Below are 26375 nucleotides of genomic sequence, written 5' to 3' on the forward strand. Positions count from 1 at the left end.
CAGATACCTGCTGATGAGAATAATACAGTGAAAGAGATAAACTGTCAGTAACCATGGAATAAACAAATTTGGATGTGGGGAATCAAACAGCAAGTCTACTATAAAACTTTACACAGCAAAGTAATATTTACATGTAAAGATGGACTGAACACATAACCTCAGAAATAAATGAGTTGCTGTAAATATAATTACTCAACTTCACAAATTTACACTGACGTCATGTGAAGTACAATTCATTTACCTGAGCTGTGAGATATGAGGCAGACACTGTAGGAAACTCCTCACTTCACTCTCTTCATGTGAGCAGCCTGTCAGCTTCACTTGTTTCTTCTCTGATGTGAGTTTCAGCACTTCCAGGAGGATGGAGCTCTTTCTCTCTGAGAGGTTTATGGACCAGACTGCAGGAGCTGACTGGAAAACTGACTGTAATGATGGAAGGACACTCAGGCCTGTTTTAGTCTCAGAGTCCTTCAGGTGGGAGTACAGATCCAGCAGGAAACCACACTGATATTCATCATGAATGTTTCTGTCGTTTAAAGGGAATGTTTCATATCTGCACACTGATGATAACAGCTCCAGTATCTTCTCTCCTGTCTGCTGTTCTCTCTCTGCTGCTGCACAGAACAGATTCACAAAGAACCGGACTTCACCTTTGAACCTGTGAGAGACACTGGAACAAGAATTGAACATTTAGTTATGACCTGATGTCAACAACAGAAACACAGTCATGTATTACTGATATGGAGTTTATCTGCTAAAAGTCTTCAGATACCTGCTGATGAGAATAATACAGTAAAGTAGATCTACTCTATGTAAATGAGGAATAAATACATTGGGGTGTGTGGAGAAAAACACAGCATCATATATATAGGAGCCACATCTGTTTATTTGTTTGTCTCTTGGGGTTTTAGCCAGGTCTCCACGGGTGGCAGTGTAGCGTTTTCTTTATTATTACAGGTGCAGGTAGTCAGGTGACGCATGGGGTGGAGGATCATGCGGTTTTTACCGCACACCACGCTCACATCACCTCACTCCTTTGTTTCCAGCCGCATCACTTTAGTAGTTTATTTTTGCATTAATCAAGTTATGTTTTGTAGTAATCATGTTTGTTAATTAAATGGGAACCTCACCCAAACATGGATCAGGCATGGACAATCATTTATTGAGCGCGTAAAAACAGTCTCCCACTCCCATGCAGAGTGACTACAGGAGGGCAGGATAGTTGCTATACAAGTAAAAACCTGATCTCACCTGGAGACTTGGAGCTTCCTGGACAACATCTTGGCACTCCGCAATTCCATCGTCGCCATCCCGAAAGGAAGGAAAAGTTTGTGGACACCGACTAACACCTGGAGGTCCGGTTAGTACACTCACCTGTACAGATGCTTATCGCTCATTTGGAACAGCATTGCGCTGATACGGCAGTCGGCCGCTTTGATTTTGATGTTTCTCATGCAAGACTTTATTCATTGTGAGGACGTGTGCATTCATGAAACCTGGAGGAAAACAGATAATCGTTCAACTCGTGTGACTGTGATTGTGTCATATGGACGATGGTGCGCAGGCCGCGTGCATGCAGGACTCCAGCATAGCGCAGCACTCTGTTGAAGCGTCTTCTCTTCAAAGCGTCAATACGCCCTTGTTGGAAATGAATGAAATGAAATGTGTTAATGCTGAAACCAACTCAACTGTGAGAAGTGATGTCCGGGACAAAAGAACAAGGAAACCTACCTTTAAAGGAATCATGTTTGTTATTGAACAGCTCCAAAAGGAAAGGAAAGATCATTTTGCACAGGCAAGCAAATTAAAGACAAAAATCAAAACTCTCTTGGTGTCTAAGGAAAATGTCTCTGCTGTTCAATATGATCTAAAAAGGTTCAAACAACTATGTCAAAAGGCTTCTGAGTTTCATAACACATTCCTCACTCAGTTTTCTCTCCCAGAAGAGGACAAGAGAAAGCAGGAAACATGGTTTCAGTCCAAAAGGTTTAACAATGATGTGTTTATTGAAGAAATATCAACATGGTTGAAAGAGAATGGAATCTCACATGATGATGGTGATGTTGATAAAAACGAAAATGATGATGATGCTGATAAAAAAGTCTGAGTGTCAAGATGATATTAATCCTGAGGACAGTGTGTCTAATGTGCCAAGTAAAAGGTCAAGCAGGAGAAGCCATTCTAGAACAACCACATCTACTGTAGTACTTCATCTGCATGCTTAAAGACAAAGGCTGAGAAAGCAGCTTTAATGGAGAAAGCTGCCGCTCTACAAAGGAGACATGAACTTGAGGCACAAGAGGAGAAACTCAGACAGGAAAGTGACAAACTGACGAAAATTAAAGAGCAGCTGGACATTGATGCACAAATAGCTAATTTTTGACAATTTTTGATGGTGATCCATTGCAATGCACTTCATTTATTAGGACTTTTGAACATTGTGTTGAAGAGAGGACCAGCAGTTATCAAGACTGTCTGTATTTTCTAGAGCAATACACCAGGGGGCAGCCCAAAGACCTGGTGAGAAGTTGTCTTCATATGACCCCACAACAAGGTTATCAAAGAGCAAAAGGCCTTTTGAAAGAACACTTCGGCAATGAATATATAATATATTCTAATAAATTGCGTGTCATTTCAAATTTGTTCGAACTTGATTTTTTGAAAAAGTGACAGCCCTAGTGGCCATACAAACTAAGGGAAAGATGGAGGTCTGCAGCCTGTGGCATTCAAGAACGACGAGGCTACAGAGCTACATTTCCTGATATGGTGAGCTTTCTGGAGAATCAAGTCAAGATCTTGTCTCATCCACTCTTTGGTGATATTTCAGATCCACGTCCAAGCACATTAACAAAGCTTGTTAATAGGGGCAAGCTGCTAACCAGGAGCAACATCAAGGAAGCAGCTTTGCAACAACCATTGCAGCTACCAACCACAATGCACCTCCTAAGCCCACAGTGTACAAGATGCAAAGGCAGCCCATAACATCCAAAGAGCCGTCATCAGAGGCCTGTCCTTATTGTAAAGAACCACATCTGTTATCTAAATATTCAAAACTGAAGAAAAATTCCTCAAAGGTAGAGAATTGAGTTTCTGAGAGGTAAAGGAATATGTTTAGGATATTTAAAGGTCGACCACATGAGCAAGAAATGCAGAAGTCGTCTGTCATGTGATGAATGCAATCTAAAGCACCCAACTATTCTGCATATCTACAATAAAGACAAAGGCAGCAAAACTCAAGAAACATCAGTGAGTAGTGCACTTGTCTCCCTGCAAGCAGGTGGTTGTGCTGGGGCCGGAGACCAAGACTGTACTCTTTCCATCATTCCCGTACAGTTGAAGTCTGTGAAAGGAGATAAGGTGTTACAGACCTATGCCTTCTTAGACCCTGGTAGTACAGCCACCTTTTGTACCACCAGTTGCATGAAGAAGTTGAATCTGCAGGGCACAAAGACTCGCATTATGTTGCGCACCATGGGCCAAGAAAAGGTGGTTGAAAGTCAAATTCTTACAGGACTGGAGGTGTCAAGGCTGGACAATAACCTATTCGTGGAGCTCCCATAGACATTCACACAGGAAGCAATTCCTGTGCCAAAGAACAACATTCCAACTCGGCGAAATATTGAAAGATGGGAACACCTGAAACATATTAGGATCCCAGAACTGGAAGCTGATGTTGAAATCTTGATTGGGACTAATGCACCAAAACTCATGGAGCCATGGGAGATAATCAACAGCAAAGGTGATGGACCTTACGCCTTGAAGACTCTATTGGGGTGGGTCATCAACGGACCTTTAAGTGGCAACAATGGTCGTCAGAGAAGCTCCTCGACCATATATGCCAATAGGATATCCATCTTCAGACTGGAGGAGCTGTTGGTGTCTCAGTATAACCAGGACTTCAGTGAGAATATCATGGAGGAAAAGCAGGAGATGTCAAGGGAGGATCTGAGATTCATGAAGATATTGGAAAAGTCCATTTGCATGCAGGAAGGTCATTATTGCATGGACTTTCCCTTTAAAGTGGATGACATCACCATGCCGAACAACAGGTGCATAGTTGAACAATGCATTCAAAGTCTCAAGAGGAAGTTTGGAAGGAATAAGAGCTATAAGGAGGAGTACACAGCGTTTCTCACTGAGATGATTGGCAGTGGATATGCAGAGGTGGTTCCTCAAGACCAGTTGGAAGGCAGAGAGGGTAGAGTGTGGTATCTCCCTCATCACAGAGTCCATCACCCAAAGAAGAAAACCTTAAGAGTGGTCTTTGATTGTGGAGCAGGATTTAGAGGAACCTCTTTAAACTGTCAGCTTTTGCAAGGTCCTGACCTCACTAATTCTCTCTTTGGTGTCTTAACAAGATTCAGACAGGAGAACATTGCTCTGATGACTGATATCCAAGCTATGTTCCACCAGGTGAGGGTGTCAGAGAAGCATGTGGATTTTCTTCGCTTCCTCTGGTGGCCAAAGGGAGACACGTCACAGAGTCCAGTGGAGCACAGAATGAGACTGCACATCTTTGGAGCAGTTTCATCACCAAGTTGTGCCAACTATACCTTGAGGAGGTCTGCAACAGACAATAAGGACGACTTCAAAGTGGAGGTGTCTGACACTATTTACAACAACTTTTACGTGGACGATTGTTTGAAATCCTTGCCAACAGAAGAGGATGCACTGCCATTGGTTGTTGATCTTGCTGACATTTGTGCAAAGGGAGGATTTCAGCTGGAAAAGTGGACCAGCAACAGTCGAAAGGTGCTGTCATCTATCCCAGAGGTAAAGCGGTCCAAAACAACCAGGCAGCTGCACTTGGAACAAGACAACTTACCGGTGGAGACAGCGCTGGGGTTGAGTTGGTGTGCTGAGAGTGACGCTTTCACATTCAAGCCTGCGGTGGAAAAGAGACCACATACCAGAAGAGGTATTCTTTCAATCGTCAGTTCCATCTATGACCCGTTAGGATTTTTGTCACCACTCACCTTGTTACAAAAGATGATGTTGCAGTAAAATGTGTCGGAATAGCATGTCATGGGATGAGCCTGTACCCCCCACATTTTCACAGCAATGGACAGAATGGCTGATGGACCTGGAGAAAGTGGTGGAGTTTAAGGTGGATCGCTGCATCAAACCAAAAGACTTTGGAGGACCCATACATGCACAGTTACATCACTTTGCAGATGCTAGCGACCATGGTTACGGCACAGTGTCCTACCTGAGGTTGGAGAACAAGGAGAAAGGGATACATCTTGCATTCGTGTTGGGCAAAGCTAGAGTTGCACCATTAAAACAAACAACAATCCCTTGCCTTGAACTTACTGCTGCTGTGCTTGCAGTTAAAGTTGACAACATGCTCAGGAAAGAACTGTCATTGCAGTTGGTGGAGTCTTGCTTCTGTACCGACAGTCAGACTGTGCTGAAGTACATCAATAATGACACCAAAAGATTTCACACCTTTGTGGCAAATAGAGTGGCCTCTATAAGAGAAGCAACAAAAGTGGTTCAGTGGAGGTACGTCAGCTCAAAGAGCAATCCTGCTGATGAGGTGCTCCTTCGAAAGCCAGAAGTGGGCCACAACCTTTTGCTCCACAGCCTGTTTCGACAGAGGATCCAGAGGTCAAAGGGACCTAAGGGCAAATGTCATCATCTCTGGCTCGGAGGATGCCACCACAAAACTTATTCATCACTTTTCTGTGTGGACTAAGCTCAAGACCTCAGTTGCCTGGCTCCTCAAGCTCAAAACTATTCTCCTGGAGCTTAAGAGAAAAAGGAAGGAAATTGTTGCATATTTTGCTGGCTCGCCCGGACAACCTATTGAAGAGGAGATGAGAAAGGCCAGAGATGCTATTGAAGGTCAATCACTCTCTGTGAGTGACCTCTCCAGAGCAGAGTCTGCCATTCTAGGCTTCTGTCAGCGGGCAGCATTTATGGAGGAAATCACTTCATTGGGGAGTGGAGGAGCAGGTGTAAAGAAAACCAGTGACATCTACAGGCTGGATCCTGTGTTGCAGGATGGTTTATTGAGAGTGGGTGGAAGGCTCAGTAGGTCAGCTTTACCTGAGGAGCTGAAACATCCTGTAATACTGTCCAAAAATCATCATGTATCCAATCTCATTCTGCGACATGTTCATCAACAACTTGGCCATGCTGGGAGAAATCACATGCTCTCAACCTTGCGACGAAAGTATTGGATCACAAATGCTAACTCTGCCTGTCGAAAAATAATATCTGAATGTGTGGTTTGTCGACGGTATCGAGGACAGCCAAGTGAGCAGAAAATGGCCGACATGCCAAGGGAGAGAATTATTCCAGACCTGCCTCCTTTCACCAACGTAGGAGTGGATTACTTCGGGCCTATTCAGGTCAAGAGAGGACGTGCTATGGTCAAGAGGTATGGAGTAATATTCACCTGCATGGCAAGCAGCGCCGTACATTTGGAGGTTGCAGATTGTCTGGACATAGACTCCTGTATTAATGCCATACGAAGATTTGTGTGTCACAGAGGTCAAGTGTCCAGTTTGAGGTTGGGAAATGGCACAAACTTCGTGGGAGCAGAATGAGAGTTAAGAGAAGCCTTGGCTGCCATAGACCACAGCAAGATTAAAGGTGTTTTCTAAAGGGCATTGATTGGATGTTCAACACCCCCGCCGCCTCCCATCATGGCGGTGTGTGGGAGCGACTCATCGGGATGGTTAGAAAGGTCTTGTTTTCGGTTCTGCGACAACAATCTTTGAATGATGAAAGCCTGCATACTATCATGTGTGAAGTGGCTATTCTCAATGACCGCCCCCTAACCAAGGTCTCTGATGATGTCAATGACTTGGAAGCTCTCACTCCAAATCATATCCTTTTGCTCAAAGGTAAACCCACTCTTGCTCCTGGCCTCTTTCAAGAGGAGGATGTTTACATCAAGAGAAGATGGAGACAGGTTCAATACCTTTCAGATCTGTTTTGGAAGAGGTGGACAAGGGAATACTTGCCTCTACTGCAGGAACGGCAAAAGTGGACAAAGCCTCTTAGAAGTTTCATGATTGGAGACATTGTTATTGTTATGGACCAAACAGCTATTCGTGGTTCATGGATTATGGGAAAAGTAACAAAGACCTACCCGGACAAAAAAGGACTTGTACGTGCAGTACAGTTGAAGACAAAGACAGGGCATTTGGAGCGGCCCATATCCAAGCTCTTCTTGCTTCAAGAAGCAGTGTAAAGTTCATGACCCAACGTTGAGTCACACATGTTGGAGGATCTTGACTCAGAAGAAAGAAGACAGAAGATTAGATTAGTTTGTGACTCCTTTTTTGCTTGACATAATTGTTCTATCATCACTATTAGGGGCCGGTGTATAGGAGCCACATCTGTTTATTTGTTTGTCTCTTGGGGTTTTAGCCAGGTCTCCACGGGTGGCAGTGTAGCGTTTTCTTTATTATCACGGGTGCAGGCAATCAGGTGACGCATGGGGTGGAGGATCATGCGGTTTTTACCGCTCGCCACGCTCACATCACCTCACTCCTTTGTTTCCAGCCGCATCACTTTATTAGTTTATTTTTGCATTAATCAAGTTATGTTTTGTAGTAATCATGTTTGTTAATTAAATGGGAACCTCACCCAAACATGGATCAGGCATGGACAATCATTTATTGAGCACGTAAAAACAGTCTCCCACTCCCATGCAGAGTGACTACAGGAGGGCAGGATAGTTGCTATAAAATATAAAACTCTGTACAGTAACAGTTGTGGACTAACCAGCTGAAAGTATTACCTAAATCTGGAAAATACTAGCAGCTAACTAATAATTACATCATTATCTACTAGATATTTATTTTGTGAATGATAATCAATAAATCGTTTTATGAATCACTCTGATTATGAGCGAGATTTATTGGGAAAAAAAACTCCTCTGAAGTCGCTACAACATATTTCTACATATACATTATTTGTTTCTGGTTCAAGAATTCAACATTTTGTTATGGCATGATGTCAACAGCAGCGAAACATTCATGAATCACTGATATGGAGTTTATCTGCTAAAAGTCTTCAGATACCTGCTAACAAGCAAGATATTTACTATAATTAATAAACATATTTACCATATGATATTACAATTACATGGCTGATCAAATGAGCATATTACTTTAGGACAATATTAGATCCAACTAACAATTACATCTTCATCTGATGTATTTTATAATTGGCAGTCAATTCACTTTTTTTGTGATTATAAGAAGTCACTACAAAATATTTTCAAATGTACATTATTAGTGTGACTTACCTGAGCTGTGAGATATGAGGCAGACACTGTAGGAAACTCCTCACTTCACTCTCTTCATGTGAGCAGTCTGTCAGCTTCACTTGTTTCTTTTCTGATGGGAGTTTCAGCACTTCCAGGAGGATGGAGCTCTTTCTCTCTGAGAGGTTTATGGACCAGACTGCAGGAGCTGACTGGAAAACTGACTGTAATGATGGAAGGACACTCAGGCCTGTTTCAGTCTCATAGTCCTTCAGGTGGGAGTACAGATCCAGCAGGAAACCACACTGATATTTCTCATGAATGTTTCTGTCATTAAAGGGGAACTTTTTATATCTGCACACTGATGATAACAGCTCCAGTATCTTCTCTCCTGTCTGCTGTTCTCTCTCTGCTGCTGCACAGAACAGATTCCCAAAGAACTGAACTTCACCTCCAAACCTGTCAGAGACACTGGAACAAGAATTGAACATTTAGTTATGACCTGATGTCAACAACAGAAACACAGTCATGTATTACTGATATGGAGTTTGTCTGCTAAAAGTCTTCAGATACCTGCTGATGAGAATAATACAGTAAAGTAGATCTACTCTATGTAAATGAGGAATAAATACATTGGGGTGTGTGGAGAAAAACACAGCATCATATATAAAACTCTGTACAGTAACAGTTGTGGACTAACCAGCTGAAAGTATTACCTCAATCTGGAAAATACTAGCAGCTAACTAATAATTACATCATTATCTACAAGATTTTTATTTTGTATATGATAATTAATAAACTCTTTTATGAATCACTCTGATTATGAGCTAGATTTATTGAAAGAAAAAAAAAAAACTCTTCTGAAGTCGCTACAACATATTTCTAAATGTCCATTATTAGTGTGAGTTACCTGAGCTGTGGGATATGAGGCAGCCACTGTAGGAAACTCCTCACTTCACTCTCTTCATGTGAGCAGCCTGTCAGCTTCACTTGTTTCTTCTCTGATGTGAGTTTCAGCACTTCCAGGAGGATGGAGCTCTTTCTCTTTGAGAGGTTTATGGACCAGACTGCAGGAGCTGACTGGAAAACTGACTGTAATGATGGAAGGACACTCAGGCCTGTTTTAGTCTCATAGTCCTTCAGGTGGGAGTACAGATCCAGCAGGAAACCACTCTGATATTCTTCATCATAATCATCATCATCAAAAGGGAATGTTTCATATCTGCACACTGATGATAACAGCTCCAGTATCTTCTCTCCTGTCTGCTGTTCTCTCTCTGCTGCTGCACAGAACAGATTCACAAAGAACTGGACTTCACCTTTAAACCTGTCAGAGACACTGGAACAAGAATTGAACATTTAGTTATGACCTGATGTCAACAACAAAAACACAGTCATGTATTACTGATATGGAGTTTATCTGCTAAAAGTCTTCAGATACCTGCTGATGAGAATAATACTGTACAAAAGACACTCAGACTCCGCCACAACAATGGTATAGTCCGGGGGATGGGCCATTGTTACCTGCACTGCACCCAATTAGTCCACCTGCTGTCCCCTATATAGTTGATCCTCACCCACACAGCCAACCCTTTGTTCTACAGCACGGTGTGCGTGTGCCACATCAGCTAGTCCTTCAGTTCATGGTCCTTCGAGCCGGATCAGGAGCCCACCATAGTATGAGTGTGTTCAGGTCAGAAGAACTAGATGTGAGTGTCAGGAGGTTGCCATCGCTCCCCTCACCCCCTGAGGTCCATGACCTAAGTGTGCCCCAAGCCAGAGCACAACAAACTGCCTCATGCATGCAGAGTGAGGAGGAAGATGGAAATTCTCCACCCTGCTGCCAGGAGGATGCACAAATGGCTGGTGAAGGATCAGTGGACAACCCCTGAGGACGACTTGGATAGACAAGAGGATCTGCTAACAACCGTGGAGGAGTTGAAACTGCAGAATGAGGCCCTTCGTTTGCAAAATAAGAGGAATGAGCTAAGGTTGGAGCAGTTGAAATGCAAGAGTGTGTTCGAGATGGACCAGCTGCGTAAACAGATAGAGCTGCTAGGAGTCGCCATGCAGAATCCATCGAAACCCGGCTCACCTCCCACCTGTAGTCCACCAACTCTGGTCCAACGGCAGCAGCAGATGACCAGATCAGGGGGTGAGGCGTATCAGGCTGCCTCATCGCCATATGACTACACTCCAAGTGCAGAATATAACGTCCGTCACGCCTCACCACACAAGTATGGCTATGTAGGGAATGGAGCCCATCTGCCTGAGCACCACTACACATCTCCCCAATCATTCCAGCCACGTCATGCCCGAGCACGCGAGGACGACTATGCAGAGAGGCACCGCAGGACAGAGCAAGATTTTTCATGCACATGGCGTGACTTCACCCCAGAGCACCGTCACTCCCAGCACCGAACGCCAAGCCCAGTAGGTGGACAGGAGCGGATCTACAGGGGGCCCACGCCTACTGTGACAGCAATGACTCACCCCAGTCCAAGACAGTTCTCTCGCCTGCGGATAGCCCTGGAAAAACTTCTCCCCCACCAGGGACGTGCACATGATTATAGAGGGGCAGGGGCTCAAAGTCAGAAAAGGGCACTGTGTGCCAATTTTTTTTTCAAGCCTTAATAACACACAAAAAGGGCACTTTTTAATACGAGGCAAAAAGGGCAGGGGGCCCTATGTGTGCACGTGCCTGTCCCCCACAATGCGTCTGAAAGATTTAAGTACCAAATCTTGGTTGACCATCTCAAATCAGAAGAGGCCCTGCTGACTGTCTACTCATATTGCCACTCCAGGTACCCATTTACGGATACAATGGCTGCGCTCCACCAGCAATATGGACAGCCACACCAGTTGGCATTACAGCGAATAGCGGAGCTAATGGATGGCCCCAGTGTTGTCAGTGGTGATGGGAAAGCATTCAGGATGTTGGCTCTGCGGGTGCGTTCCCTGGTTAGCATGTTGGAGCAACTGGGAAGAAAGGGCCACGTTGAACTGGAGTGTGGCTCCCACGTGACCAGATTGCTCAGCAAACTGCCTCATGATCTGCGATCAAGCTTTCGCCGATTCATACACCCCCACAGAGTGCCCATCCCTACTCTCCTCGACTTTGCTGACTGGCTGGAGTATGAAATGCAAGTTCAAGAGGACAACCTTGACAGCAGAGGACAGAGAGAACCTAAAGTGGCGAAAGTGAAGGAGCAGCGGAAGAGCTGGATACAGACCACTAAGCCCTCCACAGTCCTGCTAAACACAGAGAGCACCTCATCCAGTGAACTGGTTCAAGCTCCAGACTCCATACAGATAACCAAGAAATACTGCCCTTTCTGTGATAACACTAAACATTCATTTTCCAACTGCTCAGCCCAACACAGAAACAAATTTGGATGAAAGCTAACAACAGATGCTGGCGCTGTGGGAGAGGTCACAGAGTGGCTGAATGTAACCTGAAAATGGCCTGCAAAACATGCAACAGTAGACACCTGCTTGTCTTACATGACATAAACGAAAGGGCCCAAGAGAAGACAGAAAAGGGGGAATCAAGATACCAGACGTCAAATACGGTGCCTTCAAAGACCTCTGTACTCAACATAACAGAAGAAATCTTATATATTGACAGGCCCCCAGAGGGGCGCACAGTGTTGCTGAAAGTCTGCAAAGTGATACTGAGGAATGGAACAAGGGCCCTAGAGACATTTGCCATCTTAGATGATGGCTCAGAACGTACCATTCTCCTCCATCCAGCAGCCCAGCAACTGGGCCTACAAGGTGAGCCTGAATATCTCCCAATCAGAACAATCAGACAAGAGCCTCAAGTCCTACGAGGTGCTACGGTCTCCTTCTCAATCGCCTCTGCAGCTGAACCACACAGAGTATTCCAGATTAAAGGAGCCTTCACAGCCAAGCAACTGGGCTTGGCTGAGCACACACAGCCGGTGGAGACCCTCCAGCAAAGATACAGGCACCTGAAAGATTTGCCACTACTGCCCTTTAAAGGAGCCTGCCCTGTCCTACTCATTTGTTCAGATCACCCCCACTTGATCACACCAGTGGAACCAGTGCGCCTAGGGCCACCAGGAGGCAGCAAACCAGACCCGCCTAGGCTGGACGCTACAGGGCCCAGCATACAGTCTAAGGCAGCAGTGTTATTTCATAGCCACCCTACCCCCACCAGAAGACCTCTATCGGCAGGTAGGGAGGCTATGGCAAATGGATGTCTTGCCCTGGCAGAATGAAAAGGCCAGCACCCGTTCACGGCAAGACAAAGAGGCTGTATGTCTCCTCGAGACTAAAACCCATTCTGTGGAAGCAGATGGAGTCCAGCGATATGCCACACCCCTACTATGGACACAAAACATCCCACAGCTACAGGCCCCAAAGGAGGCAGTGCTCCCCCAGCTGCGCAACACAGAGAGAAGGCTGGCCAGGGACCCAGGCCTACATAGCTGAAATCCAAAGACTGGAGAAAGCAGGCTATGTGGTCAAACTGGAGCCAAGCAGTGAACTCACACCAATAAGTTGGTATATACCACACCACATGGTCCAACATAATGGAAAGAACCGAGTGGTCTTCAACTGTTCTTTCCAATTCAGAGGTGAGAGCTTGAACCAACGCCTGCTGCCTGGGCCAACTTTGGGACTCTCTCTCCTGGCAGTGTTGCTGAGATTTAGAGAACACTCTGTGGCCATCAGCAGTGATATTCGTGGCATGTTCCATCAGGTGAGACTCCTTCCAGAAGATAGACCACTCCTCCACTTCCTGTGGAGGGACTTAAAAAGAGATGAACCTCCAGCAGTGTATGAAAAGAGAGTACTCCTATTTGGTACAATCAGCAGCCCCTGCTGTGCCACATATGCCCTACAAAAGCACATTATAGATCACAGCCAACCTGGTGAGACGATAAGGGAGGCAATCCTGAAGGTTTTTTATGTAGACAACTGTCTACTTAGCTTGACATCAGAGGAGGCGGCAAGGGCCCTTACTGATCAACTACGGCAGGTGCTAGCAAAGGAGGGCTTTGAGCTGCGGCAGTGGGCAGGTAACCGACCCACAGTCATCTCTCACCTACCATCAGAGGCCCGGTCAGACAGTGCGGAGCTGTGGATCATACAGGGCCAGCACAACACCCAAGAATCTGCCCTTGGACTCCCCAGGCAATCAGAGGGAGGTGCATGTTTTCTGTGATGCCTCAGAGCGGGCATATGGTTCAGTGGCGTACCTCCGCACAGAGAGTCCCAGCGGAGAAGTGGAGGTCTCTTTCCTCACAGCCCGTTCCAGGGTCGCCCCAAAGAAGCAACAATCTATCCCCCGCCTGGAGCTGTGTGCAGCGCTGACAGGGGCACTGTTGGCTAAAGTGTTGCGTGTGGAGCTGACCCTTCCCATTCATCACTTCACCTTATGGACAGACTCCACCACTGTGCTCAGCTGGCTACAATCAGACTCCTGCAGATTTAAAGTGTTTGTGGGCACCCGGGTTGCTGAGATTCAGGAACTCACTGACTAAGAGTCATGGCGCTACGTGGACTCAGCCCATAACCCTGCTGACGATATTACACGTGGGAAGCCACTCTCAGAACTGACCCCGCAGAGCCAGTGGGGTCGAGGACCATCCTTTCTCCATGATAGTTTGGACCAGTGGAAGCACCACACCCACAACCAGCTCCCACTGATGGTGAGGAAAGGAAAGCAGCAGCCTTTTGTAGTCTCACCACAGTACCCTCACTCTCAAGCTCACTAGCGCCTGATGTCAGACAGTTTAAAACCTACGAGGACCTGATTGAAGCCACTGCAAAGGCCCTACACAGGGCAGCAAAACCAACACTCACGGCAGATGATTACTGTGAAGCAGAAAACAGCCTCCTACAGCGGGTGCAACAGGATTGCTTCTCAGTGGACCTTGAACAGCTAAGGACAGGTAAACCACTGTCACGCAACAGCCGTCTCCTCAGACTGTCTCCAGTCCTAGATGATGCCGCACAGCTGAATCGTGTGGGCGGCCGTCTACGCCACACCTCCTCCCTTGACACAGATACCATTCATCCTGTGGTGCTTGACCCCAAGCACAAAGTCACCCAGTTAATCATCCAAGCCTTCGACCGGCAACTAAACCATCCAGGTGCAGAGCTGGTATTTGCTGAAATACGGCGGAAATACTGGGTTCTTACTGGGATACTGGGACGAGAGGCTGTCAAAAATGGCCGACCTGCCCACTGTCAGACTCCGGCTACTTAAGCCGGCTTTCTACTCAACAGGGGTAGATTGTTTTGGTCCTTACATTATCAAAGTAGGACGAAGAAACGAGAAGAGATGTCATCTCCAGTATTGATAGTTCAAATACAGTAAAGTAGATCTACTCTATGTAAATGAGGAATAAATACATTGGGGTGTGTGGAGAAAAACACAGCATCATATATGAAACTCTGTACAGTAACAGTTGTGGACTAACCAGCTGAATGAATACATCTTTTATTTCTGTGTCTGGTCATTTACATGACTCATCCCTCAGGGAATCATTCGGACACACTAACTGACAACAAGTCAAACTTTCCAGCATGTTGACCCACCATCATCTCGTAGCACAAGACATCAACATCACAACAGAGACATCATCCAACTCAACAGACCTCCACAAACAAAATCATTCCAGGGAAAAGAAAAGAACAGATACACAAACACAGCCCCGAAACACAGACGCAAAACACAAATCAAATCAAACTGAAGCAAACTAAACAAACTAAAACTACATCTGCATCCATTAGTGTCAAACCCTGTATAGTTAATCCAGTTCATCAATCAAACATCTTCAGTCCAAAGAGAGGAATATATCTGTCGTATGTGACTGTCCTCCTCCTGTCCTCTGCTTTGGAGACATTCAGAGGATTTAAAAACATTATCAAAGAGGTTTTCAGTCAGGGCTCCATCCTCAATACCTATCAGATCTACATCCACAACATTAATCTCTTTAAACAATTTGTCATAAATCATGATATAAAATAAAATGAATTTCATTCTCCACCTCATTCAGGTCACAGTATTCACAGGTCCTTCATCTTCTGGCACACCTCTGTATCTTCCTGTTTCAATGTGCGGTGGTAATATACCACATCTTAACTCCACACATCTCTGACTTTTAGACAAACTGATGCTCTTTCTTAAATCAATAGGTTCTTAGTTGTGTCTTGCTCAGAGGCAATGACTGTGAGCATTGAGCCCGGCTTCCTCCACTTCCACATTAACTTTGTGGAGGTACTTTTCTTCCAATCTTAACTCTTCTAATAAATCAAGTACTTCACTGGCCCATTCACCGTTAACACACAAATCCCAGCAAAATATTTTACTGGCTGTTCTACTACTTGGCAGCTCAACCGCCTGTTCCACAAACTCAACATGCTAACTTTCCATCTGACTTCACGAGTCCTGCCCCATATCTCTGTTAAATGTCACGACAGTTGCATATTTATGAAGTCCCAGAAAGTGTCAACTCAATCAGGAAAATATTAGCTTGTAACTAATACTTGCATCATTATCAACGTGCTTCTTGTTTTGTAAATGACGATTCATAAAGACTTTTCTGAATCACTGGCGATTATGAGCTGGATTTATTAAGAGAGAAAACTCTTCTGAAGTCGCTATGAAATATTTTTAAATGTCCATTATTAGTGTGACTTACCTGAGCTGTGAGATATGAGGCAGACACTGTAGGAAACTCCTCACTTCACTCTCTTCATGTGAGCAGCCTGTCAGCTTCACTTGTTTCTTCTCTGATGTGAGTTTCAGCACTTCCAGGAGGATGGAGCTCTTTCTCTCTGAGAGGTTTATGGACCAGACTGCAGGAGCTGACTGGAAAAGTGTCATCAGCTTTGGAATGACACTAAAAAACCCTCCACTCACAACATGTTGATACAAATCCAGAAGGATGTTATTTAAGTCAGTGTTAACAGAAAACAGTGAGAAGAGAGTATTCACTACATCGTGAAAGCTTTCTCCTTTGTGAAGTGCTGCTTTCAGGCACAAATCCAGTAACAGTTGCTTTGATTCCCTCTCTGGTGTCTCGTGGCATTGGTCCTGTTCCTGTAGTCGTAGACCTCTGTAGGTCATCCTGGAGCTGCACGATAACAAACAGATGAATCAAACAGTGTTTTCTTTTGCAGAATTTCTGAGACTGTATAATAAAATAAGGAAAACAAACTGGGTGGTGATGCAAGAGATCAAAGATTAATCAATGCATAACTACAGAAACTCTGCTAGTCTATAAATATCAAAATTGAATCAGAGGATAAACTGAGATGCATCATCTCGTTTTGGAGGACATCCTCACAAACAAAACATAAAAGTTAACAAACATTTATACAAGCAAATTACAACAAAACCTAAAATAGAACAACACAGCAACATCCACACAGACTTGAACATAAAGGCTCTCCCACCATCCCAAACCACAACTACATTAAGGGATGAAGATATGATTCAGTGGTATAACTAGGGATGCTCCGATCAGCATTTTTGGGTGCCGATACCGATCACCGATCACAGAATGGATTTTTGTTTGGCGCGTTCTCAAATGGCAGATGAGGTTAGTTGTATTAAATTGTCATTGCATGTCTTGCAAACGGACAAAACAAATAATCAACCATCTACAGAACTTTTCAGTACACTATTTTTCTACTTCTTCTTCTCATCATTATCATTAATTATTATTAATAATAATATTGTTTAAAGTGAGTCTCTTATCGTTTAACAGAAAAATACATCATACAAGCAGCAACTTTTGCAGCCTTGTCAGTCTGATGGCGAGTTATCACCTTTCTGTCATCACTAACAGACTGTTAATAATCAAAGAAGCTCTGAGGCTGTTCTATATGTTATAATACAAGATTTCAGCATTGAGCTACAATCAGGCAACATTCATGACTCTGTACAGTCAAATTAACCAAAAACTTCTTATTGATCATCATTATAAAGTTGGGCGGTCCTGTAACCATGGTAACTAATGGAGCCAGAGGGGAGGGAGAGATGCTGAATGAAGCCGTTTACACAGATACACTGCAGACAAAGTCCAGACTATAGTTGTTATTTCACACATGTAGCACACAACAGGAGACTCTCCGTGTCAGACGAGTTCTCACATGCTGACTAAACTCAACTGATAACGCAGAAGCGCGACGAGTCCTTGCTAGCTAAGCAGCTAAACTTTATCGCCGCTCCGTGTTGAGATCCCGCCCTGTGTGGGTCACTGCACTGTCATTGGTCAGGCGAGCACGCTGTTAACGATACCATTGGCTGTACAGTGTGACAATCTGTCAATAAACATCAGCCAACAGTTCTCCTCTGATCTACAGTGATCTCACAAGTCGCCTCTGTTAAGTTTGAATGACGGAAATCCGTCGTAGCGACGGAGAACTTTAATCCATGTTTTTATATGCGATCGGCTTTTCTGATCGGCACTTTGAGAGCCCACCGATCACCCTGTTTAGGGTCCATATCGGCCAATTACGATCGGCAGCCGATCGATCGGAGCATCCCTAGGTATAACAATACATTTATAAAAAATAGTGTTGAGAGTAGCACATATTTTATTTCTAATACAATCAATATGAGGCATAAAAGGAAATTCACACATCAGTAAAATGAATAGCCAACTCAGCAGATTAATGATTGAGATCATGTCTCATTAAGAACAAAGAAGACTTCCTCTTAGTGAAAATGAGATTGTTTAAAAAAAACAAACATTTTTGAACAAAAGAAAATCCTGATTACACAGAGCATTAAATCTGAGTTACATCAGAATCAGATGTGTATACAACTGTGTCATCCACGTATAACTGTGTCAACAACTGGAACCAATATTTAGACATTTATTTTAACTTTAAGGTTTATGGTGTCTATATAGATGCAATATTTGCTAACTACTGACTGTTAAACAGTGAACAGGCTTTGATGTATTAGCCACTGTTTAAATTACAGGTGAGAGAGGGGAGCCAAAGTATTTATTTGTTTATTTGTACATAATTTGTGCTTCCAGCTCATAAAACCCACGAAAACAGGAATTCAAAAAATTAGAATACTGTGAAGAAATCACCATTTACTTCTCAGTTTTTGCAGAAAAAAAAGAAAGAAATTAGGATCACATCAAATCAATCAAAATATGGTACTTTCAAAACGATATGTCAATCTTCAATACTTGGTTGGGAATCCCTTTGCCTTAATCACTGCCTCGATGCGCCGTGGCATTGAGGCAATCAGCCTGTGGCATTGCCTGGGAGTTATGGAAGGCCAGATTTCCTTGATGCTTGCTGTCAGCTCTTCTTTGTTTTTGGGTCTGGTGCGCCTCATTTTCCTCTTGATAATACCCCATAGATTCTCAATGGGGTTTAGGTCCGGCGAGTTGGCTGGCCAGTCAGGCACTGTGATGGCATGGGCATCAAACCAGGTTTTGGTGCTTCTGGTGGTATGGGCAGGGGCCAGGTCCTGCTGGAAGATGAAATCTGCATCTCCATACAGATCCTCAGCAGAAGGAATCATGAAGTCCTCTAAAACATTCTGGTAGACTGTTGCGGTGACCTTGGATTTAAGAAAGCAGAGTTTACCAACACCTGCACCGGACATTGCACCCCAAATCATGACTGACTGTGGATATTTCACACTGGACCTCAAGCAGCTTGGGTTCTGTTCCTCACCCGTCTTCCTCCAAACCCTTGGACCTTGATTCCCGAACGAAAGGCACACTTTACTTTCATCGGAAAAGAGGACCTTGGACCACTGGCCAACAGTCCAGTCCTTCTTCTCCTTGGCCCAGTTGGGACGCTTCCTACGTTGGCTCAGGCTCAGAAGTGGCTTGATCCGAGGAACCCGACAATTGTAGCCCATCTCCCGGATGCGTCTGAATGTGGTGGTTTTTGAAGCTGTGACTCGCCTCATTCCACTCTTTCTGGATCTCTGCCAGATTCTTGAATCTTCTCTGTTTGATAAATACTTGAAATCGTTTAAATTGTGGGCCCTGAATCTATAACCTATGAAAGTTTAACTTTTTGAATGGAATTGTGAAAATAAGCTTTTCCATGATATTCTAATTTTTTGGAAAGGGTCTGTGTATGTATTCATACTTTTATTGATCTGTTGTGTAACTTGCTGCAACAAAATAAATAGATCTGTCAATTTCCTTCATCAAAAGTCAGGAGGCGGGTTAAAGCCTCTGATTGATGAATGAACAATATGACAAACCCAGCAAGCTCAATCAGTCAATCAAGCTCTTTGATCGAGCCATGAGTTGTGAATCTGTGAAACTGTGAGTAAACATTCTGGTTTTCCCTCCCCAATGTTTAGCCTAACTGTGGAGTGCCATTTGGCCACCTTCTAGACAAGAGAGTAAGACATGGTTGGTACTCATTCCTACACTGACAGTTTTACAGAAGGATTTAAACATTAATGTGGAATCATTATCACACAAAACAAAAGCTACATACCTGAGTGAGCTGAGGCATGGCAACGCCTCAAAGAGGGAGTCGCACAGACTTTGGCAGATGCCAGTTGATTTATCCCAGTGGAGGCAGACGTTAACCTTCGACGCCATCTTCTGCATGACTTTAACTGCTCTTTCAAACAGTCGCCTTTTACCCACAACTGGAAGGTGCAACTGATTTCCATCAAGACCGAGTAAGCTGATGTGGTCCATCTGCCCTTCACTGAGTAGGAAAATCTCCCACAGCTGTAGCCGCAGAGGGTCACACCTATAGTTTAAACAACAATGAGACAACATTTCCTCATTATAAAAGTAGCAGGGTAGAGCAACAGTGAAGTTTCATAACAAAAGGCTGTTCAGTTTAAAGAAGCTACAGCAGAGGTACTACAGGTGTAACGATACACAGAAGTCATGGTTCAGCACGTACCTTGGTACAGGAGTAATGGTTCAGTACCAATTCAGTAAAACGGGGAAAAAAAGGTTCTTCTCATTTATTTCATTCACACAGCTGCTTATCAAAAAACAAGTATAAATATGATATAGATGATCATTTACTGTTTTTGGTCCTGTCTGCTTTCACATCTTGAGGCTGCTTAGAAACAGCAGGGTTACAGTGTTGGACTTTATGTGCGTCTTTCTGATGACAGATTTGTGTGATAGCATCTAATATAACATGTTGACGTGCTTCCACTTGCAAAGAACTGTGGAAATGCACCAACACACCACCATCATCTGATCCATCACTCGCTCTCTGAAGCCTTCCCACACATCTGATTTGAAGGAAGCCGACAGGTTTTTTCTGTTTGTGTCTTCTACTTCTTCTGCTTTGTTGTTTAAAGGCAACAGCTTTCAGGAGCATCAGCACTACTTACTGGATTGGAGTGTGGATCAGAACGGTTATACTCTTGCCCACTGACATGCACTCTCACCATATGACATAAGTGTTTGTCATGTGACTGCATGCATCACACCATATTGGTTCAGAATACATGCACCGTTACACCCCTAGAAGTAGTTTCCCTTAACATTTTTCCATCCATCATTAGGGTCATGGTGACCCCAAGACCCTATCCTATTTTATCTTTACTTCTTGGATTCATAAATAAAATAAGTTGTTTCAAAGGGAGAAGAACAATTCAGCTCTACTAGATACACCAATTAACAAAAACATTAAAGTCACTGACAGGTGACAGGTGAAGTGAATAACAGTGATCATCTTGTTACAATGCAATGTTCATTCAGGAAAACCTTGGACCTAGGAAATTTGGAGACCAGGTAGAGGCCTGAGGGTCTTTGGGCCATTCAAATCAGATTTTGCAGTGTGGGAGGGCACATTGCCCTGCTGCCCAGCCAATGCCACTTGGGAGTGCAGTTGCAATGGGGAGGTGTACTTGGCCTGCAACAGTGTTGAATGGGCAGTGTGTGTGAAGTGCCAACCAAAGCAAAGCCTGGACCCAAGGTTTTCCCAGCAGAACATTGCATTGTAACAAAATGATCAATGTTAATCACTTCACCTGTCAGTGGCATTAATGTTTTGTCTGATGGGTGTATGTTGACACCTCAGAAGTAATTTGACAAGTGCTCACACATACCATTGGACATTTTGGAGGCATCCAGATAGTCGTCTCATTCCTTGCTCCGACACCAAGACGTCCTCGAGGTTCAGAGATACTTTTCTCTCCTTCGACTGACTGACAACGTAGGCCACAGCACAGCAGGAGTAAGGACTGAGAATCTCTCCACTGAGATCAAGATCGTAGTCCAGTTTGTCCAAAAAGTAGACGCATGCTTCAGGACTCTGGGACTCATACAAGCACTGGCATAAGAACAGTATGTCCACATCAAGCCCACTGTCCTCAGTATCAGACTCATCATTCTCACACAGACAAGGACAAAATGTGCTTATCATTTCCTCAAAGAACCACTGAGATGTTTTCTTGAGCTGCTCAGCTGGAATCAGACACTTCATCAAACTGGGGCTCTTCTCAGTCAACAACCGACACATGAAAGGGATCAGATGTTTCATGTGTTTCTTCTCCTCAGTGAGGCACTGCTGAAAAACATCCTTGATCTTATCTGGATTCTTCAGGAGCCACAGTGCTGCAAAAAACTCCTGCATTGTGTTGTGAAGAAATGCATATGTGGTTTTTGACTTAGTGGGCCCGACTTTGTTAACAAGTGGTTTCAGGAAGGAAAGGACACAGCTGTCTTCACAGTGAAGTTCTGTCAAGTTCACAGTTTTTCCTTCAGCTGCATGAAAAGCCGCCTCAGCCAAAGACAGTATTTCCTCACTCTTGTTGCTGATGAAGGAGTTCAGATGTTTGTTTGCTGTTTTGTTGCTGTTTATCTGAAGACAGAAACGAACGATATGGATGTAGATTTCAGTTATACTGTTTGGCTGTGGAGAGTCTTCTGGTGTCTGAGATGAAAAGCAGGCAGCCACCATCAGTGCATACATTGGGACATGGCAAAGAGTTAACAACTCCAAGTTGCTCAACACCTTCTCCTTTTCCTCACCTAGCAACTGAGATAAGTATGTTTTTATGGTCTGCTCACTAAAGCCTTTCACTTCCACTCTGAGAAAGTCCTCAGAAAAAAGGTCCTCATCATCTGGTCTGCAGGTGACGATGACCTTGGCAAAAGGAAGATCATTTTTTACAAGTTTCCACACCATTGAAGAAGAGAGATCTGTGACGCCATCAAAAATGATTGTAACATTGTCAGAATACTTCTTTATATCCTGTAAGACCTCTTCTTTGCCTTCATCTGGTTCACTGAACACATTGAAAAGAAGATCCTCCAAGCTCATGTCCTTCTTGATGTGTGATGTTTCTCTCATGTCAAAGTAAAACATGCAATCCAGCTCCTCTGAGTCTCTTTCTGCCCAGAGTTTCAACAGTTCATGACTGAGCGCTGTCTTTCCGATTCCAGGTTTACCGACCAGGAGTATGCTTTTATCTGTTTTCAGCAGGTCACTGGGGGAAGTTTCTGATCTGTCCTCAGGGATGTATGTCTTCATCTTTTTAGGGCGACTCTTCCTGCTTTTCTTGCTCTTGATTTTCTTTATTTTATACGGAGAAACACTTCCTTGTGTGTCTAAAACAAGTGAAGTGTACAACAGATCAGGCTTGTTTTCTCCAAACAGATTTTTGTTGGATTTCCAAAACTCGTTAGATAATTTTTGTGCTTTTGACTTCAACTTTGCCTGATATTGGTGGCACAGCCTTGAGCCTAAAACACAAACAACCATGAGTAAATAAATGTATCATGAATTAAATCCTGTGGCCTTGCTCTAAATAATAGCTAGATTTTTGCATTATATAAACTTGGCACATTAAGGTAATAAAAATGTAAATTAAAACACCTTGTAAGTAGTTTGAATCCAGTTGTGTGTCTTCCTTGAAAGAAAAGCAGCTGATCCAGCGGTGCAGGTCAAACTTCTTGGTCTCAGAAGAAGCTGCACTATTTTTCTCAGGGAGGAGCGACGGCCTCCCTAAGGTCCTCTTCCTCGTCACGTCAATAGTCCTGAGGAACTCATAGCAGGCTGCTTCTCCTTTTTTTGTGACTGAGTCCAGTATTTTCCTGGTTTTATTAAAGTCAGTTCTCTCTGCCTGAATTTCACTGACCTCTTCATCATTGAAAACTTCCTGCTGAACCAAGTTCTCCACAATCACTGAGAGACTCTTTAATTCTCTCACAAGGTGGACTCTGGCACTTCTGACGTACTCTAAGGCAGACTGTGTTGTACAAGCCATGTGTCCTGATGTCTGTATATTCTGCACACAGATCCAACTTCAATGATCTGGAGAACAAAAACCACATTGAAGAAAATGTTAATTACAACAATTATTTTTCCTGTGATGGATTAACTTTTGCATTAAATGTCTAAAATCTCTCAGAGTACCAGTAATGTTTTTGCAGGACTGTCTAAACATCATTAATAGTATTACTCCACCCAAACATCCTACATAATCATCTTACTGACTGTCTTTCAGCAGCAGTGTCTACCTCTCTCAACTATTCAGCTCTTCACTATAGACCTACTTGAAGAGGTCACATTCTGCTTTTTGGCATTTTTGCCTTTTCTTTATTGTGTTATCTTTATTTTTGTGCATGTAAAAGGTCTGCAAAGTGAAAAAGCCCAAAGTCTAGGCCAAAGGGAGTTACTGTCTCCCACAGAAATCACTCCTGCACTGCCTGAAACGCCTGGTTTGGAGTCGAGCCTTTACTTCTGTAACTTATGTGCGTCAATATGTAACAGGCGTTATATAAAAATAAATATTTTTATATATTTACTATAAAATAATCCTGCCCATTAAGTAATGCGCATGTGCAACTCTCATCAAAGACTGAACAGAGTCAAGATGACTCAGTGAAACTGTGTGTACAGGGATGCTGAAGCAATGCACCATGTGAGAAAAATAATGTGTTTTTTGGAGATTTAAGTATGAAAACTTACTCTACCAGGACCCCCAAATAAAAGTATGAACCTGAAAATGAGCATTAGAGTCGGTGACCGCTGGTCTGGAGGCTTCTGTTTTGCAGTTGTTTCAGATGTGATGCTGTCTTTTCCATTGCAGATGGTGGTATGGGTAGAGGTTGAGTCTTTCGGGGTGAGTGCATGGGTTTTGTGGTGTCTTTGAGTTTGGTGTTCTTCTTTTTAAATTCTCGGGGATTTGGCTTCTCGCTTGGATTGTTGGGCTTGTGGTGGAGAGGGTGGTGTTGGGACATGTGCTGGATGGGGGTGTTCTGACTGGTGGTCTCAGACGTTTTGACTCTACTGAAATAATTTTGTATTAATTATAGCATTAAACTAAGTACTTAATAAATGTCTCTTGGTCCTGTGTCTTGCTCAAGTTAGTGTATTAGTCTATGTACTGTACTGTCTGTCTGTGTGGGGGATGGAGGGATATTGTTTTTTATTGTTCTCATAGAGTGAAACACTGTGTTACTTTGCTGTGTTAAAGTTCTATACATTTAAAGTTTGATTGGTTGATTGAACAACATTCATAGTGCATTAACGAAGAAAACAGACAGCAAATGATTATTTGCTGAGACCACATCATACACAGACACAAGCAGACTGTATATCAGAGAGAGACACTTACACAGAGGTCTCTGCTGATGATAGACTCCATTCAGTGTCTTTGGTTTGAGGTTTTCCTGATCACCAAGAAAAAAGAACAAAGAACAGTCACATAATATCATCAAGTCAGAAGAGAGTCCCAGATAAAGATGGCATGATTGATTAGTTGGTGGGGCTACATCCTGAGATTGACTACCATAAAGGTTTAGTATTTAATATTTACTTTTATTAACCCTTAAATAGAGCAAGGGATGGGTATTGAGAACAGGTACCGTTGAGAACCAGTGATAAATTGTCTGATCCATCCAAATTGTAGCAGAGCCTCACAGATACTGGATTTTTCACCGGTAGTCTCGCCGGTGCAATTCAGCGAGACTCTGAATTCCTAGATGACATACTGCTGCAGCATCGATTGATGCCAGTGTGTCCAGCCTGAAGAAAATTCAGACAGATATATCAGCTGATAGATAATATACATACAGTATGTAATGGAGGCAGTACAATTTACAGTTTAACAATTAACTTTAACTTTGTTACTTTCTTTACTGTTCATTTAATTGGAAAAATGATCATGATAACTTACCCCAAGCATCTGTTTCTTCATTATGTTCTGGAAAAGATGAAAAAGAGAAAAGTTATAACATACGTAATCTAAATAATCTAAAATGACTTCATATAAAATCTATGTCATGGAACATTAACCATTGTGGCATATCATGTATAATGTTCATTGTACTTTGAATGACCGGAATAAGCCGCTAATAAAGGAAAAGATGAATCAATTAAAAAGACGTATAACCAAATTTAGCCTGTATAATAACCGAAGGCTTATACTGCTGGATCAGTTGGTATATCGATGCCCGAAGGCTTATATGCTGGATCACTACTTTTTTATCACAATAAGCCAGAAGTAAAACAGTAAACAGTAAAACTACCAGGTGTCAGAAAATATCCCATATAATATCCCTTTTTCGTTATTAGCGGCTTATTTCGGTCATTCAAAGTACAGTGACTATGATACATAATATGCCACAATAGTTAATGTTCCGTGAAATAGATTTTATTTGAAGTAATGCATTATTGTGCTCTCCTAATAAAGAAAACCTGTCAGTAAGCATTGTTTGGTTGGTTAGCTCAAAGTTTCTGCTATCGATTAGTCAACGGTACCCATCCAATAGTCTTTCAATGGCATAACAGTCTCAAGTGACATATATCGCCATGTGTCGTTGGAATACCAACGGCATAATAGCGGTACACCACTCCAGGGATCGGTATGCCGCTGAGCAGCAATTGACATACCTACGGCCACTTTTCGATCTCGGCGTCACTCCTGAACTTATCAATTCCTTTTACTGAGAACAGCACGTTGTTCTGACAGTTGTGCATTGTGAATTTATTTGTGTTACGTTACTGAGGATAAATATCCTGTTTAAAATAACATTAGCCCAAAACAAGCAGATTTTTTTCCAACAAATGCTGCACAGATATTTTTTCATTTCATTTTCCATGATAGCAGACGGACTGTTAGCTCTCAGGCTGCGGCTAGCTCCACTAAAACTGATCAGGAATCAATAAAGGAATAAAATCTGACTGATAA

General features: G+C 43.3%; 1 protein-coding gene across 5 annotated transcripts in view; it reads right to left on the reverse strand.

The window, feature by feature from the left end:
- Positions 1-26375, reverse strand: part of LOC311253451 (uncharacterized protein) — a 64207-nt gene that overhangs the window by 35826 nt on the left and 2006 nt on the right. For 3 of the 5 annotated variants that reach the window (XM_084347437.1, XM_084347436.1, XM_084347433.1), the window contains exons 2-10: positions 25362-25388; positions 24801-24855; positions 23057-23494; positions 21285-22923; positions 19697-19960; positions 15904-16338; positions 9135-9563; positions 8267-8695; positions 242-670 (exon numbers count right to left, since the gene is read on the reverse strand). In XM_084347437.1, the coding sequence (XP_084203563.1) occupies positions 242-670; positions 8267-8695; positions 9135-9563; positions 15904-16338; positions 19697-19960; positions 21285-22923; positions 23057-23447 (4016 nt within the window). In that variant the 5' untranslated portion in view covers positions 23448-23494; positions 24801-24855; positions 25362-25388. Of the gene's footprint in view, positions 1-241; positions 671-8266; positions 8696-9134; positions 9564-15903; positions 16339-19696; positions 19961-21284; positions 22924-23056; positions 23495-24800; positions 24856-25050; positions 25070-25361; positions 25389-26375 lie in introns of those variants that run through there. The other 2 variants (XM_084347434.1, XM_084347435.1) reach the window with 2 other exon arrangements.

Source organism: Pagrus pagrus, assembly GCF_965226575.1.
Source record: "Pagrus pagrus genome assembly, chromosome: 24".
Taxonomy (NCBI): Eukaryota; Metazoa; Chordata; class Actinopteri; order Spariformes; family Sparidae; genus Pagrus; species Pagrus pagrus.